This window comes from Notechis scutatus, chromosome 2 (assembly GCF_049901735.1).
Source record: "Notechis scutatus isolate UNSWTSFEM ecotype Mainland chromosome 2, rNotScu1.2, whole genome shotgun sequence".
Classification (NCBI taxonomy): domain Eukaryota; kingdom Metazoa; phylum Chordata; class Lepidosauria; order Squamata; family Elapidae; genus Notechis; species Notechis scutatus.
In genome coordinates this window covers 192,426,219-192,442,699 of record NC_142010.1, presented here as the reverse complement: position 1 = coordinate 192,442,699, position 16,481 = coordinate 192,426,219, and the positions used below count along the sequence as shown (strand labels likewise).

At 40.7% G+C, this 16,481-nt stretch overlaps 1 protein-coding gene across 1 annotated transcript in view; it reads right to left on the bottom strand.

Moving 5' to 3' along the window:
• FREM1 (FRAS1 related extracellular matrix 1) overlaps nt 1-16,481 on the bottom strand; it is a 148,523-nt gene that overhangs the window by 80,313 nt on the left and 51,729 nt on the right. The window contains exons 22-24 of the mRNA XM_087957666.1: nt 10,613-10,754; nt 9,183-9,378; nt 7,935-8,199 (exon numbers count right to left, since the gene is read on the bottom strand). Coding sequence (XP_087813792.1) covers nt 7,935-8,199; nt 9,183-9,378; nt 10,613-10,754 — 603 coding nt within the window. The remainder of the gene's footprint in view (nt 1-7,934; nt 8,200-9,182; nt 9,379-10,612; nt 10,755-16,481) is intronic.

Here is a 16,481-nt window from a genome sequence, read left to right as displayed (position 1 = left end):
AAAGTGACAGCTTTTCATTCGGACATATTTTGGGTACACAGTAAATTACATGGGAAAATCCCATTCACAAAATTAAACTAGGGTTAGGGTTGGGGCTAGGGTTAGGGTTAGGTCTCCTTGGGGTCTGGCCAGAAAACTAACCTTCTGGGGAGATTCCTAGAGGTATTATAAGGAAAGGAAAGTGACAGCTTTTCATTGGGACATATTTTGGGTACACAGTAAATTACATGGGAAAATCCCATTCACAAAATTAAACTAGGGTTAGGGTTGGGGCTAGGGTTAGGGTTAGGTCTCTGTGGGGTCTGGCCAGAAAAGTAAGCTTATGGGGAGATTCCTAGAGGTATTATAAGGAAAGAGAAAGTGACAGCTTTTCATTGGGACATATTTTGGGTACACAGTAAATTACATGGGAAAATCCCATTCACAAAATTAAACTAGGGTTAGGGTTGGGGCTAGGGTTAGGGTTAGGTCTCCTTGGGGTCTGGCCAGAAAACTAAGCTTCTGGGGAGATTCCTAGAGGTATTATAAGGAAAGGAAAGTGACAGCTTTTCATTCGGACATATTTTGGGTACACAGTAAATTACATGGGAAAATCCCATTCACAAAATTAAACTAGGGTTAGGGTTGGGGCTAGGGTTAGGGTTAGGTCTCCTTGGGGTCTGGCCAGAAAACTAAGCTTCTGGGGAGATTCCTAGAGGTATTATAAGGAAAGGGAAAGTGACAGCTTTTCATTCGGACATATTTTGGGTACACAGTAAATTACATGGGAAAATCCCATTCACAAAATTAAACTAGGGTTAGGGTTGGGGCTAGGGTTAGGGTTAGGTCTCCTTGGGGTCTGGCCAGAAAACTAAGCTTCTGGGGAGACTCCTAGAGGTATGATAAGGGAAGGGAAACTGACAGCTTTTCATTCGGACATATTTTGGGTACACAGTAAATTACATGGGAAAATCCCATTCACAAAATTAAACTAGGGTTAGGTTGGGGCTAGGGTTAGGGTTAGGTCTCTTGGGGTCTGGCCAGAAAACTAAGCTTCTGGGGAGATTCCTAGAGGTATTATAAGGAAAGGGAAAGTGACAGCTTTTCATTCGGACATATTTTGGGTACACAGTAAATTACATGGGAAAATCCCATTCACAAAATTAAACTAGGGTTAGGGTTGGGGCTAGGGTTAGGGTTAGGTCTCTGTGGGGTCTGGCCAGAAAACTAACCTTCTGGGGAGATTCCTAGAGGTATTATAAGGAAAGGGAAAGTGACAGCTTTTCATTCGGACATATTTTGGGTACACAGTAAATTACATGGGAAAATCCCATTCACAAAATTAAACTAGGGTTAGGGTTGGGGCTAGGGTTAGGGTTAGGTCTCCTTGGGGTCTGGCCAGAAAACTAAGCTTCTGGGGAGATTCCTAGAGGTATTATAAGGAAAGGGAAAGGGACAGCTTTTCATTCGGACATATTTTGGGTACACAGTAAATTACATGGGAAAATCCCATTCACAAAATTAAACTAGGGTTAGGGTTGGGGCTAGGGTTAGGGTTAGGTCTCTGTGGGGTCTGGCCAGAAAAGTGAGCTTATGGGGAGATTCCTACAGGTATTATAAGGAAAGAGAAAGTGACAGCTTTTCATTCGGACATATTTTGGGCACATAGTAAATTACATGGGAAAATCCCATTCACAAAATTAAACTAGGGTTAGGGTTGGGGCTAGGGTTAGGGTTAGGTCTCCTTGGGGTCTGGCCAGAAAACTAAGCTTATGGGGAGACTCCTAGAGGTATTATAAGGAAAGGGAAAGTGACAGCTTTTCATTCGGACATATTTTGGGTACACAGTAAATTACATGGGAAAATCCCATTCACAAAATTAAACTAGGATTAGGGTTGGGGCTAGGGTTAGGGTTAGGTCTCCTTGGGGTCTGGCCAGAAAACTAAGCTTCTGGGGAGATTCCTAGAGGTATTATAAGGAAAGGAAAGTGACAGCTTTTCATTCGGACATATTTTGGGTACACAGTAAATTACATGGGAAAATCCCATTCACAAAATTAAACTAGGGTTAGGGTTGGGGCTAGGGTTAGGGTTAGGTCTCCTTGGGGTCTGGCCAGAAAACTAAGCTTCTGGGGAGATTCCTAGAGGTATTATAAGGAAAGGGAAAGTGACAGCTTTTCATTCGGACATATTTTGGGTACACAGTAAATTACATGGGAAAATCCCATTCACAAAATTAAACTAGGGTTAGGGTTGGGGCTAGGGTTAGGGTTAGGTCTCCGTGGGGTCTGGCCAGAAAACTAAGCTTCTGGGGAGATTCCTAGAGGTATTATAAGGAAAGAAAAGTGACAGCTTTTCATTGGGACATATTTTGGGTACACAGTAAATTACATGGGAAAATCCCATTCACAAAATTAAACTAGGGTTAGGGTTGGGGCTAGGGTTAGGGTTAGGTCTCCTTGGGGTCTGGCCAGAAAACTAACCTTCTGGGGAGATTCCTAGAGGTATTATAAGGAAAGGGAAAGTGACAGCTTTTCATTCGGACAGAATTTGGGTACACAGTAAATTACATGGGAAAATCCCATTCACAAAATTAAACTAGGATTAGGGTTGGGGCTAGGGTTAGGGTTAGGTCTCCTTGGGGTCTGGCCAGAAAACTAACCTTCTGGGGAGATTCCTAGAGGTATTATAAGGAAAGAGAAAGTGACAGCTTTTCATTCGGACATATTTTGGGTACACAGTAAATTACATGGGAAAATCCCATTCACAAAATTAAACTAGGATTAGGGTTGGGGCTAGGGTTAGGTTAGGTCTCCTTGGGGTCTGGCCAGAAAACTAACCTTCTGGGGAGATTCCTAGAGGTATTATAAGGAAAGAGAAAGTGACAGCTTTTCATTGGGACATATTTTGGGTACACAGTAAATTACATGGGAAAATCCCATTCACAAAATTAAACTAGGGTTAGGGTTGGGGCTAGGGTTAGGGTTAGGTCTCCTTGGGGTCTGGCCAGAAAAGTAAGCTTATGGGGAGATTTCTAGAGGTATTATAAGGAAAGGGAAAGGGACAGCTTTTCATTCGGACATATTTTGGGCACACAGTAAATTACATGGGAAAATCCCATTCACAAAATTAAACTAGGGTTAGGGTTGGGGCTAGGGTTAGGGTTAGGTCTCCTTGGGGTCTGGCCAGAAAACTAACCTTCTGGGGAGATTCCTAGAGGTATTATAAGGGAAGGGAAAGTGACAGCTTTTCATTCGGACATATTTTGGGTACACAGTAAATTACATGGGAAAATCCCATTCACAAAATTAAACTAGGGTTAGGGTTGGGGCTAGGGTTAGGGTTAGGTCTCCTTGGGGTCTGGCCAGAAAACTAAACTTCTGGGGAGATTCCTAGAGGTATTATAAGGAAAGAGAAAGTGACAGCTTTTAATTGGGACATATTTTGGGCACATTGTAAATTACATGGGAAAATCCCATTCACAAAATTAAACTAGGGTTAGGGTTGGGGCTAGGGTTGGGGCTACGGTTAGGGTTAGGTCTCCTTGGGGTCTGGCCAGAAAACTAAGCTTCTGGGGAGATTCCTAGAGGTATTATAAGGAAAGGGAAAGTGACAGCTTTTCATTCGGACATATTTTGGGCACACAGTAAATTACATGGGAAAATCCCATTCACAAAATTAAACTAGGGTTAGGGTTGGGGCTAGGGTTAGGGTTAGGTCTCCTTGGGGTCTGGCCAGAAAACTAACCTTCTGGGGAGATTCCTAGAGGTATTATAAGGAAAGAGAAAGTGACAGCTTTTCATTCGGACATACTTTGGGCACATTGTAAATTACATGGGAAAATCCCATTCACAAAATTAAACTAGGGTTAGGGTTGGGGCTAGGGTTAGGGTTAGGTCTCCTTGGGGTCTGGCCAGAAAACTAAGCTTATGGGGAGATTCCTAGAGGTATTATAAGGAAAGGGAAAGTGACAGCTTTTCATTCGGACATATTTTGGGTACACAGTAAATTACATGGGAAAATCCCATTCACAAAATTAAACTAGGGTTAGGGTTGGGGCTAGGGTTAGGGTTAGGTCTCCTTGGGGTCTGGCCAGAAAACTAAGCTTCTGGGGAGATTCCTAGAGGTATTATAAGGAAAGGGAAAGTGACAGCTTTTAATTGGGACATATTTTGGGTACACAGTAAATTGCATGGGAAAATCCCATTCACAAAATTAAACTAGGGTTAGGCTTGGGCTAGGTTAGGGTTAGGTCTCCTTGGGGTCTGGCCAGAAAAGTAACTTCTGGGGAGATTCCTAGAGGTATTGTAAGGAAGGAAAGTGACAGCTTTTAATTGGGACATATTTTGGGCACACAGTAAATTACATGGGAAAATCCCATTCACAAAATTAAACTAGGATTAGGGTTGGGGCTAGGGTTAGGGTTAGGTCTCCTTGGGGTCTGGCCAGAAAACTAACTTCTGGGGAGATTCCTAGAGGTATTATAAGGAAGGGAAAGTGACAGCTTTTCATTCGGACATATTTTGGGTACACAGTAAATTACATGGGAAAATCCCATTCACAAAATTAAACTAGGGTTAGGGTTGGGGCTAGGGTTAGGGTTAGGTCTCCTTGGGGTCTGGCCAGAAAACTAACCTTCTGGGGAGATTCCTAGAGGTATTATAAGGAAAGGAAAGTGACAGCTTTTCATTCGGACATATTTTGGGTACACAGTAAATTACATGGGAAAATCCCATTCACAAAATTAAACTAGGGTTAGGGTTGGGGCTAGGGTTAGGGTTAGGTCTCCTTGGGGTCTGGCCAGAAAACTAAGCTTCTGGGGAGATTCCTAGAGGTATTATAAGGAAAGGGAAAGTGACAGCTTTTCATTCGGACATATTTTGGGTACACAGTAAATTACATGGGAAAATCCCATTCACAAAATTAAACTAGGGTTAGGGTTGGGGCTAGGGTTAGGGTTAGGTCTCCTTGGGGTCTGGCCAGAAAACTAAGCTTCTGGGGAGATTCCTAGAGGTATTATAAGGAAAGGAAAGTGACAGCTTTTCATTCGGACATATTTTGGGTACACAATAAATTACATGGGAAAATCCCATTCACAAAATTAAACTAGGGTTAGGCTTGGGGCTAGGGTTAGGGTTAGGTCTCTGTGGGGTCTGGCCAGAAAACTAAGCTTCTGGGGAGATTCCTAGAGGTATTATAAGGAAAGAGAAAGTGACAGCTTTTCATTCGGGACATATTTTGGGTACACAGTAAATTACATGGGAAAATCTCATTCACAAAATTAAACTAGGGTTAGGGTTGGGGCTAGGGTTAGGGTTAGGTCTCCTTGGGGTCTGGCCAGAAAACTAAGCTTCTGGGGAGATTCCTAGAGGTATTATAAGGAAAGAGAAAGTGACAGCTTTTCATTCGGACATATTTTGGGTACACAGTAAATTACATGGGAAAATCCCATTCACAAAATTAAACTAGGGTTAGGGTTAGGGCTAGGGTTAGGGTTAGGTCTCCTTGGGGTCTGGCCAGAAAAGTAAGCTTCTGGGGAGATTCTAGAAGTATTATAAGGAAAGAGAAAGTGACAGCTTTTCATTCGGACATATTTTGGGTACACAGTAAATTACATGGGAAAATCCCATTCACAAAATTAAACTAGGGTTAGGGTTGGGGCTAGGGTTAGGGTTAGGTCTCCTTGGGGTCTGGCCAGAAAACTAAGCTTCTGGGGAGATTCCTAGAGGTATTATAAGGAAAGAGAAAGTGACAGCTTTTCATTCGGACATATTTTGGGTACACAGTAAATTACATGGGAAAATCCCATTCACAAAATTAAACTAGGGTTAGGGTTGGGGCTAGGTTAGGGTTAGGTCTCCTTGGGGTCTGGCCAGAAAACTAAGCTTCTGGGGAGATTCCTAGAGGTATTATAAGGAAGGAAAGTGACAGCTTTTCATTCGGACATATTTTGGGTACACAGTAAATTACATGGGAAAATCCCATTCACAAAATTAAACTAGGGTTAGGGTTGGGACTAAGGTTAGGGTTAGGTCTCCTTGGGGTCTGGCCAGAAAAGTAACCTTCTGGGGAGATTCCTAGAGGTATTGTAAGGGAAGGGAAAGTGACAGCTTTTCATTCGGACATATTTTGAGTACACAGTAAATTACATGGGAAAATCCCATTCACAAAATTAAACTAGGGTTAGGGTTGGGGCTAGGGTTAGGGTTAGGGTTAGGTCTCCTTGGGGTCTGGCCAGAAAAGTAACCTTCTGGGGAGATTCCTAGAGGTATTGTAAGGGAAGGGAAAGTGACAGCTTTTCATTCGGACATATTTTGAGTACACAGTAAATTACATGGGAAAATCCCATTCACAAAATTAAACTAGGGTTAGGGTTGGGGCTAGGGTTAGGGTTAGGTTAGGTCTCCTTGGGGTCTGGCCAGAAAAGTAACCTTCTGGGGAGATTCCTAGAGGTATTGTAAGGAAGGAAATGCTGTCACCTTCTCTTTCCTTATGATAGGTCAAAGAGCCTGGTCCATAAGTTTAATTTTCTGGCCAGACCCTTAGGAAACCTAACCCTAACCCCAACCCTAAGCCAAGGTAAGTCCGAACTAAAAGCTGTCCCATTCTATTTCCTTATAACGCCTCTATGAATCCATTTATAAGATTAGTTTTTTGGGCATATCCCAAGGTGACTTAACTCTAATGCTATCCCCAATCCTAACCGTACTTTAATTTTGTAAATGGAATTTTCCCATGTAATTTATTGTGCCCCCAATACATGTCCGAACAAAAAGCTGTCACTCTCTTTTTCTTATGTTGCCTCTGAGAATCTGTTATTTGCTAAAAATTGGAAGAATGAGAAAATACCATCACAGGAAGAAATTATTAAGAAAATATTGGAATGTGCTGAAATGAGTAGATTGACATTTGATATTAGAGAACAAGAAGATAAACAATTCTATGAAATTTGGGACCTTTTCTATCAATGGCTAGATAATAAAATATAATAATAGAATATTTAGAATTTTAGGAAACAATGAATACATATTTCTTTTTTTGTTTGATACTATCTTTATAAAATTTTATTAAGATAGACTTGGTATGACTTTATGATTTGCTATAAAATAAATTAAGTAAACTATAGTTATCTCGTTAAAGTATGAATTAATAAAATTATAGTCAAATGATTGTTTATTAATGATAACAGGCTATATAATTGTTGATTGATAATATGAGCTATTATGTAATATAACTACAATGGAGACTATGAAATGGATGCACACAAAAAAGTGGTAAACCAACCGACACACTGTCTGTAAACTCATGAAGGAAAGGATGATGTTTTTATATTTTGTGTGTTTTTGTTTGTTGTTAAAATTAATAAAACTGTTTAAAAAAAAAAAAAGAATCTGTTCATAAGTTTAGTTTTCTGGCCAGACACGAAGGACACCTGACCCCCACCCTAACCCTAGTTTTCATATGTGAATTTTATTTTCCCATGTAATGTACTCTGCTCCCTTCATAAGTCCAAATGAAAGCCTGTCACTCTCTTTTTCTTATAATTCCTAGAAGAATCTGCGCGTAAGGTTAGTTTTCTGTCTAGATACCAAGGAGACCTAACTCTAACCATCTAGGGCAATGAATATTCTGCAGCTTCTATAATTCTTAAGTATTACTTTGTTCAGTCATTGGACTCCTCGCTTTTATGAAGCTCAGCTGTCAACGTTTGTGGCAAAGAATTATGCAAGTTATCATCTAAAACGCTTGGTAGGCACTAGCTTTTAGTCCTAGTTGTTGCTTTGTTAATGGCTAGAAAAAGATGTTAGGAAAGCAGTACAGAAAACCCATACTCTGCTCCTATGTAACAGTTGTCAGTATTTTTGCAACCCAGATCTGAAAGTCCTCTTCTGCTTAACCAATTATACTCCCTGATTAAACACACTTTACATAAAATAAGACTCTTCTTTGCTTACCTGAATGTATCTTTAGAGGAAGATTCTCTATTACTGTGGACATAGCAGACTTTCTGCCCTGCTACATCCATTTGGCTGAAACTCGTAATGGGGATTCCAGGATAGCCGACATATTCTATCTGTCCATACTGTGGTGGGGAAGTAATCACATAGTGTAGCTCCTCTGGCTTCTTGGTACCATCAACTGCAAGGAGGACATCAGTCATCAGGAGACCTTTGTCACCTATCAACACGGTGAGGGGTCTCATCAACATTGCAATGTTTCCTAGGAGACATTTGAAATATGGACCATCATCCAATGTTTTGTATCAGCCTTTCTCAATATCATGAATCAGGCTACAATTTTTAGCACGCCTTCATCAGAGCATAAAATTTTGCTATATTCTGCCACACGTTCATATGCGCAAGCCTTCCCCAATTGGATGCTTTCTAGACATCTCGGAGTACCGCCTCTCTCTCCTCCCCAATCAGGACAGTGTACTGAATACTGTGCTAAATTTTATGGCACATAGATATGGATTAACTTTTCCCACTGGGCAGCATCCAGATCAGTGGTGGGATTCAAAATAATTTACTACCAGTTCTGTGGGCGTGGCATGGCTTGGTGGGCATGGAAGGGGAAGGATATTGCAAAATCCCAATTCCCTCCCCAGCCCACTAACCTGTTTTCCAGCTCTGTTCTCCTGTGCAGGGCAACTAAAGAAGACCCAGCCGATCAACTGGGACTCGAGAGACAGAGAATAGATCGGGGCTGGGCCAGTCAGAGGTGGTATTTGCCAGTTCCCCGAACTACTCAAAATTTCTGCTACCAGTTCTCCAGAACTGGTCAGCACCTGCTGAATACCACCTCTGGATCCACTTCAATTCCCCAACCTCTACCGCGCGTATCCAAGGCCCGGTTCCCGCTGGTACCGCCATCTTTTCGAAAAAAACTCCCCCCAACCCCCCAAAAAATAATCTAAAAAAAAAAAAAAACACCCCCCCCCAAAAAAAAAAAAAAAAAAAAACAAAAAAAAAAACCAAAAACCCCCCCCCCCCCCCAACCCCAAAAAAAAAAAAAAAAAAAAAACAAAAAACCCCAAAAAAAAAAAACCCCAAAAAAAAAAACCCCCCAAAACCCCCCCCCCCCCCCCCCCCCCCCCCCCCCTCCCCCCAAAGCGTCCCCCCCCCCCCCCCCACCCCCCCAAACCCCCTTCTCTTGGTCAGTTCTGTTCATACCATGTGAAGACCTAAAATAAATAAAGTTACCCTTTTCCACATCTTTAATAGCAATGGGAAAAACCACTTCTGGAGATCTGTTGTTTCCATCCCAAAGGTGAAAGGAGAAGCTGTCTTCATTGTTTGATCCAAGAGTTCCAGTGTGTATATACCTCACAGCGTTCATGTCTATATTCTCCTGGGTGCACTTCATTCCTTTGTACAGTGCCACCCAATCTTGACCTATCTAGGAGGGAAAATTGTATCATGACTTTGAGATATTACGTTGTGTATTGTTATTATTATCATGATTGGAGTATTATTATTCACATTTATATGCTGTTCATCTCCTGATAACTGGTATTATATTACTGACGCAGCTGTTAAAAAGATCTTACTGCTGAACACAAGTTCTAAAACAAAATCCAAGCTTCTTCAACTTGTTAGTCATCCCATCAACAAGTCAATCACCACACAAAACACATGCTCATCCCCTGGCTACTTAAAATTTCTCAAAAATCCACTTTTCCAAACTGCTTTATACAGGTCTTGTTTTTATAACTGGTGACTACCATTCGTATCTAAGTGGCAGCATTAACAAATTCGTTTGTAGGACGTAACTACAGAAACGCCTGCTAAACATGCTGTATAGTTCAATAAGCATTGTGAGGCTGACCATGGGATTTCTGTATGAAATTTCGAAGACTAGGTTATGTACAATCAAGTTGTGAATCAGAGTCAAAAATGTGGTAAGCGCCAAGGGTGGTGGAAGGGTAAACTCTAATCTCTACTTCAGCTAAGTCTTAGAAGGCAGAAAAAGGCAATTTTCTCCTTTTAAATACAGAATTTGTTTCAAAGGTATACAAAGTAATGAAGACTCAACCCTGTGCAGATCTGCAGGCAGATAACTGGAATAATATAAAAAAAGAAATAAGACACAAGTTGAGCTGCAACTGTAATATCATTGGTTGCCAAATTTTCATTTCTTTTCTAAGACTTCCCACTTCTTCCTAATTTAAACAGGGTGCCTTATATAATATTTCCCTTCTATATACAGTAGCTACCATGCTTGTCCTGGTCTCTACAGGTGCTATGCCTCCTAGACTGAAGTGGCTCCAGGCCAGAGCCTCTCCTGAATGTTTGAGCTGAAACTCTTAGAATAGTTTTGGTTGAGAAAACAGGCCACATTCTTTGGCAGCATATAACATTGTTCAGATTCAACATTAGAAGTATTTTGATCATAAATAAAACTATGATAAAGCTGTGATGGATTTTCAAAATTCCTGATATAAACAGGGAACCCTTCAATGTGGATTATATAAAAAATATCAACTGTAAATTATATTAGTCACTGCTGTGTGTTTCAGTCTCATAAGAGATATTTAAGAAACAGAAGGATTACATTCTCTCCCATTCTTAGCCAAGACTTCAATCTCTTTTCCCAACACTTGATTTGGTTTTGTTGAAAAGTAAAAACTAACCTTGAGCTGAAGATGTCCATTTTCTGGAACTCTCTCAAACAGATAATAAATTTGTTCCCGAGGAGTATCTTTATCTTCAGCTGATAAAATAGCACTAGATATTATCTGTGCTTCCCCCATATTCACCTCTATCTTACCCTTTCTACAACAGAGAAACAAAGGTTCTTTGTAAGTGTGTTTAAAATGAAAATAGTCACTGAAATGTTCAAGACTCAAAACAACCATATCTACCATTGATGCATAAAATTTCACTGCAACCAGAGAAGGCTCTCTGGTGGTATTGTGGTTCAATGATATACTGTATATTGAGATTTTAAATTATGAACTGATTCACAAAGCTTTATGAAGACAAATAGAGGCATACTGAATCACGCCTTCTTCTCTTCCCTTTGTGAGTTCTTTACAAATTATCACTTCAGTTTATTTAAAGGTCACATCAGGTGAGGGTCACATCACGGTTTTGTGCTGGGTCAGGTAGGGGTATGTCAAGTGACGGCTGTCAGGATTCTGACAAATGCTCTAATCAAACCATGAGCCTCGAGCCAAACTTCAAAAAAAAAATCCAATTATTTATTAGGAGCAACATGTCGGCACTTATCCCAATGAAGCCAGCTCTGCCTCACGTAATTTATGGTGTACCTATGCCCTGTTTCCCCCTCCCCCGGGTCTGTCATAAATCACGTTCTCCAACCGGAGCACTGTCATGGCTGGTGTGTCGTAAATCACATTCTCCTACAGAGGACTTTTGCAGGCTCTAGAGATAATGCCCCTCCAACTGGATTGGTAACCTGGAGTACAGCCTTGGTAAGGTATGCGTGGAATGTACTTCTGGTTTTGATTGCCTTGCTGCTCCTTCAGGTCTTCTCCCCCCTCTCCCTATGGCAACTCGAAAGGAGTCCAGGAATGCTTTACGAGTTGACATTAGGCTCCCCTCACTTGTGACGAGTCTTGTGATGGGTCAGGTGTGGATGTACCAAGTGAGGGTCTTATGATGCGGAGGTCAGGTCATATGTGGGTCACTGGGAGATGAAGTACTGGTTGAGGGGGTTGGTTGAGGGTTGGTGCTGTCGCTGTTTGGCTGTGCAATTGATCTGAATTCTGAGAAGTTTGTAGGCTGGTTGTAGGTCAATGTATCTGTTGATGGAATGGCTTATGACATGCCAGGCTTCAATGCACTCATGCATGTGGCAGGTGGTAGCATGGCCAAGGATTTTTGTATTGCTCCGATCAAACTGATGCTGTTTTGACTGTCAGCTGATGTTCATGTATTTTGGTTCTTAATTGATGTAACGCTTGTGTCCCACACAGAATTGGTTGCAATTGTTACAGTTAATTTTGTAAATTACATTGTTTTCTTTCATCCTTCTGCATCTTGTTTTGTTCTGCGTAATTCCTGACGGAGTGTGGCTATGGGCTTGTGGACTATTGCTATTCCTAGGAGTTGGAGAATTGTGGATGTCATTTCCAACACATCTTTTCTTGTATATATCAAATATTTCTTTCTGATGAGGTTTCATTGGCAACAGAAGTGTTGTGTTGCTGTTATTTTCCAGGACTTTTTTTTTTTAACTTTCCCATTTAATTTACTGCACAAGCCTATCAGAGATTTCCTGGTATTTCTCATTCAAGTAATTTGATTAAGTGCTGCCACATAGTATAAAAGATAAACATCTTTGTGTACTTTTGGGTCATAAGTACTTCGGCAAAAAGGCTTAATTTTGAGAACAAATCCATATGTTTTTGCGGCTAGGGGCACTGATTATTTTCCAGCTCTAGCTTGAAAAAGCTTCTGAGAAGATTGATGGTGCAAACCTATTCACAAAGTGCTCCCGTCCCCTTCCAGTCAACCTAATCAAGTGCAAAACCGCAGCCATGTTACTAGTTAAGTGAATTGCTTACATGTCAAAAGGATTTTCTCTGAACCCAAGACAGAAACAAAATCGATGAAATTGCTCAGAGGTAGAGATAAATACTGGGAAGACTTTTTTTTAAAAAAACAACAACCTGTTTTCTGTGTTTTAGTCTGCTGTTAAAAAAACAAAAACCAGGAGAGAAGCCAGTATGAGGATGGAGGTCCCATACATATTACAAACGGAATGGGACATTTTATTGTTCGTGAGCTTGAAGAGCCTCCTGCATCTGTTGTCTAAGAAAAAAGCATATGTATCCTACACTAATTAGTCTTCAAGGAGCCACAGAATTTCCCATGTCTTGCCACAGTTTGCTAGAGGCCTGCACCTTTTTCACTCTATTACATTGAGGCAGAATTGCATTAGCTGCAGCTTTTCCAATGGGATTTCCCCAAGGCTGAAGCTTGCTTGGCACAGCATTGTTTTTGGCCTGCAATCATAAAGAGGTAGATCATCCGATAAAATCGGATTAGGACATTGACTGTGGATGATCTCCATGAAATGAATGAAGGAGGTTAGCCCCCCCCATTTTTGCCTCAGTTATTTGTTTGGGGGAAGGAAAAGACTATTTTTTTTTAAAGCTCCATTAAATGTACTGGAATAATGGCTCAAAGTTGTGCTCAAAGCTGTGCTCACATGCACCTAGACTACCGTGTTTCCCTGAAATTAAGACTGGGTCTTATATTAATTTTTGCTCCAAAAGACTCATTAGGGCTTATTTTCCAGTTAGGTCTTATTTTGGGGAAAATATAGCTCCAAATGCATCCATCCAGCTGACAATCTTAACTGGAGCTTATTTTCAGGGTAGGGCTTATATTATGAGTATCCTGAAAAATCATGCTAGAGCTTATTTTCTAGTTGGATCTTATTTTCAGGGAAACAGGGTAGCAGTTCCCCTACACACACACACACACACGCACACACACACACACACGCACAAGCAACTGAAGCCTGCAGCACCAGTATTTAGGCTGTCAAATAAAAGTTCATCACTTCATACCTCTCTTGCCACGATGAGGTTGCTACTCAACATCATAAATATTGCCCTGTAGCATTTTTCGAGAATCTTCTGAGCATCATTTGATAAATCTAATGTTATAAAAAATGATATTCCTCCTATCTCAAGGGGAGATGCTTTCTACATGGAGCCCCCTCAAAATTCTATCAGGTACTATTTCTAGTAACAACCTACCTTTCCCGTCAGGGCCATTTTTCCACCTTATTTGGGGACTAGTATCAGAGGTGGGCTGTACTTTTGTTGGCAAGGGGTTCACTGGTCGTGAGCATTCCCGCATCGCTTTGGGGCTGTAATGCAGCTTGAAACAGACAGATAATTGACTCAGGTAGCTCCGGTGAGTAGAACTCAGTGCAGAACTCACCTGGGCAACCTGGGCGGGGGGGGGGGAGTTAGTTATTTAGGAAAAGCATAGCACAAGGGCCGGTGGGCGGCCCCAGCCAGAAATCACAACTAGGGGTTCGCCTGTACTTCGCTGACCACCCAGCAGCCCACCACTGACTAGTATCATTTTATCTGTTGGGTTCAGTCTAGAAAATGCTTTTCTTTTCTCTGTATTCCTCTGCTGCTTGAAGGAAGTGCCAAGGGGGATTGGCAAGAAAGGGACAATAAGAAGCGCTCCTTCATAATGAAAGCTTAAAGGTACAGGTTTAATGTTGATAACTCCCTTAAGGGCTTTTTAGGTGTTCTGATGGAACAGTCAACATTAGTGCTGCAGAGGGTTTTGCCTGCCCTGTGAATTCATCCCAATTAACAGGGTTAAACATAAAGCACAGAGAACAGTTGGTGAATGGAATCTGAATTCCCTTTGGGATTCGGCAGAGAGCATCCTAGCTTTTAACAGTTTTTTTTTAAAATGCAATATCATCTGTGTCCATCTGTGTTAGCCATGGAAGGACACCTGTTCTCCCTTCTTTCTTCTGTTTGTAGTGACCGTGCCACATTATAAAAAGTAGAAGGCGGTTCGAGAAAGGATACAATGGGATCCTTTGTGCCTCAAGTAAGCACACAAGGAGGTTGTTTTGAAGTTAAAAAAAAAAACCCTGCTACCTCAAATTTCAAAGCACTTCCTAGCAATGCAAAAAGTTCAGTTGCTATCCTTTTTCTTCTGCTTTATAAAGGGCACCTTTCTCTTGTCAGGAGAATAATATTAGGGGAGGGACTAACTATATGAAAGATCTCTCCTGAACACTCTGGTTCTCTGATTCAGCCCGGCATTATTCAAAACGCTCGACGCATTCACTTGCAAGGGAAAATGTGCACAATCCTTTCTTTCCATTCTCTTCTCCTGATTTGGGGAACCTTCTGCATTTACTTCTGAAGACAGGATTTTGAAGGTCTCTTGAGGAGAAGTTTGGTCTGTATTCTCTCCACAGCTAAAAGTGTCTTTTTTCAAATAGGTTGAAGAATGATTGGTATAGATAGCAATGTAAGTAAGTCTTGTCTCCTTAGATGAACGGGGGGCGGGGACTATTCTTGGCACAAGAATAGATTGACCAATAGAGGGCATGCTTATATTGTTATTGCTTTTTTTTAATCACCTTCCAAAACCATCCAAACAATAATTTCATTGGAATCATTTGTAACATTTGCCTACGTGTATACCGTTAGAATATACATATACAAGATGTCCCTGTCTCATTCTGTCTCTGTCTCTGACTCTTTCTCTCTGTGTCCCTTTGTCTGTTTGTGTGTGTGTGTGTGTGTGTGTGTGTGTGCATGTGTGTGTGTGTGTGTGTCTCCCCTATTCAGAACTAGCTACATGTTGTGGCCCACCAGCGGCCAGCGGAGCTGACAGCAGATTCGTACAGTGAGGACATGGGCCAGTCCTGCAGTCTGGGGAAGGCTCTGATAAGTGCTCTGCATCAGAGACAGAGATGCGTCCAGGGCCATCTGACAGTTATCATCTGCCTCTGAAGTCAGACATCAGTGAGGCAGAAGAACAGCTGGATCCTGTTCCCAGTGTGCGCATGTGCAGAGCTATCAGAAGAAGGGAACAGCTAAGGAACAAGGGTCAACTTGGGAGTATAAAGCCACAGATGGACAGTGAATGGCCTCTCCTTTGGGAATAAAAGAGGAGAGAAAGGAGAGTGGGGTTTTGCAGGAGACAATTAGTTCATTTGGATGAAGATCTGTTCCTGCATTCTCGCTAATTATTGTCAGTTACAGTGTGGCATCTGAAAAATATCGGCCTGGCAACTCTCCAAGCCTGATAAAGGTCTGTAATTGTGGAATATCTTTTTTGTTTTTTTGTAAAAAATTTATTTGGGTTTTCACAAAACATAGTACAAATAAAATACCTTTTTTTTTTAGAATAGCATGATCCCGGGTTATCACTTCTCCATACAGACACAAACTCAATTTCATATTCATCTTTGTGTTCTATTCCATATCTTATTACTATTTTAACATTTTCTCCGTAATTTTTCCCCTCCCTTAGTTTTCTCAACCTTGTTTTTAATTATCTCATACCTATCTAAATTCAATTATATATCTTTTTCTAAATTTCAATGTCTTTCTAATCATTATATTTATACTTTTGTCTGTCCTGTTTCAATTTCATATTTTCTTTTCTCATTAAACAAATTTGCCCCTGTAGTTACTGATTGGAGTATGACACCTTTGTATCTTTTAATTTTATCCATTCAACTCTTATTTAAACTTCAATTTATGCTTTTACAATTATAACATTCAATATAACACATAACTTCCAATCAAATTCTGCTTGGTACATTCTTAAAATACACACTATGTTCTTAAAGAGAAAATATATACATATAACAATAGTAAAGAAAATACTTATTCTATTCCAATTCAGCTCTATCATTGATGTTAGTTACAATCTTTAACATTTTTAACATTCCTTTTCAATTGAATATCATACTTCCTTAGGAACACTTATAATATTTCCATAATATTTTTCATATTTCTTTCATGTTTCTCT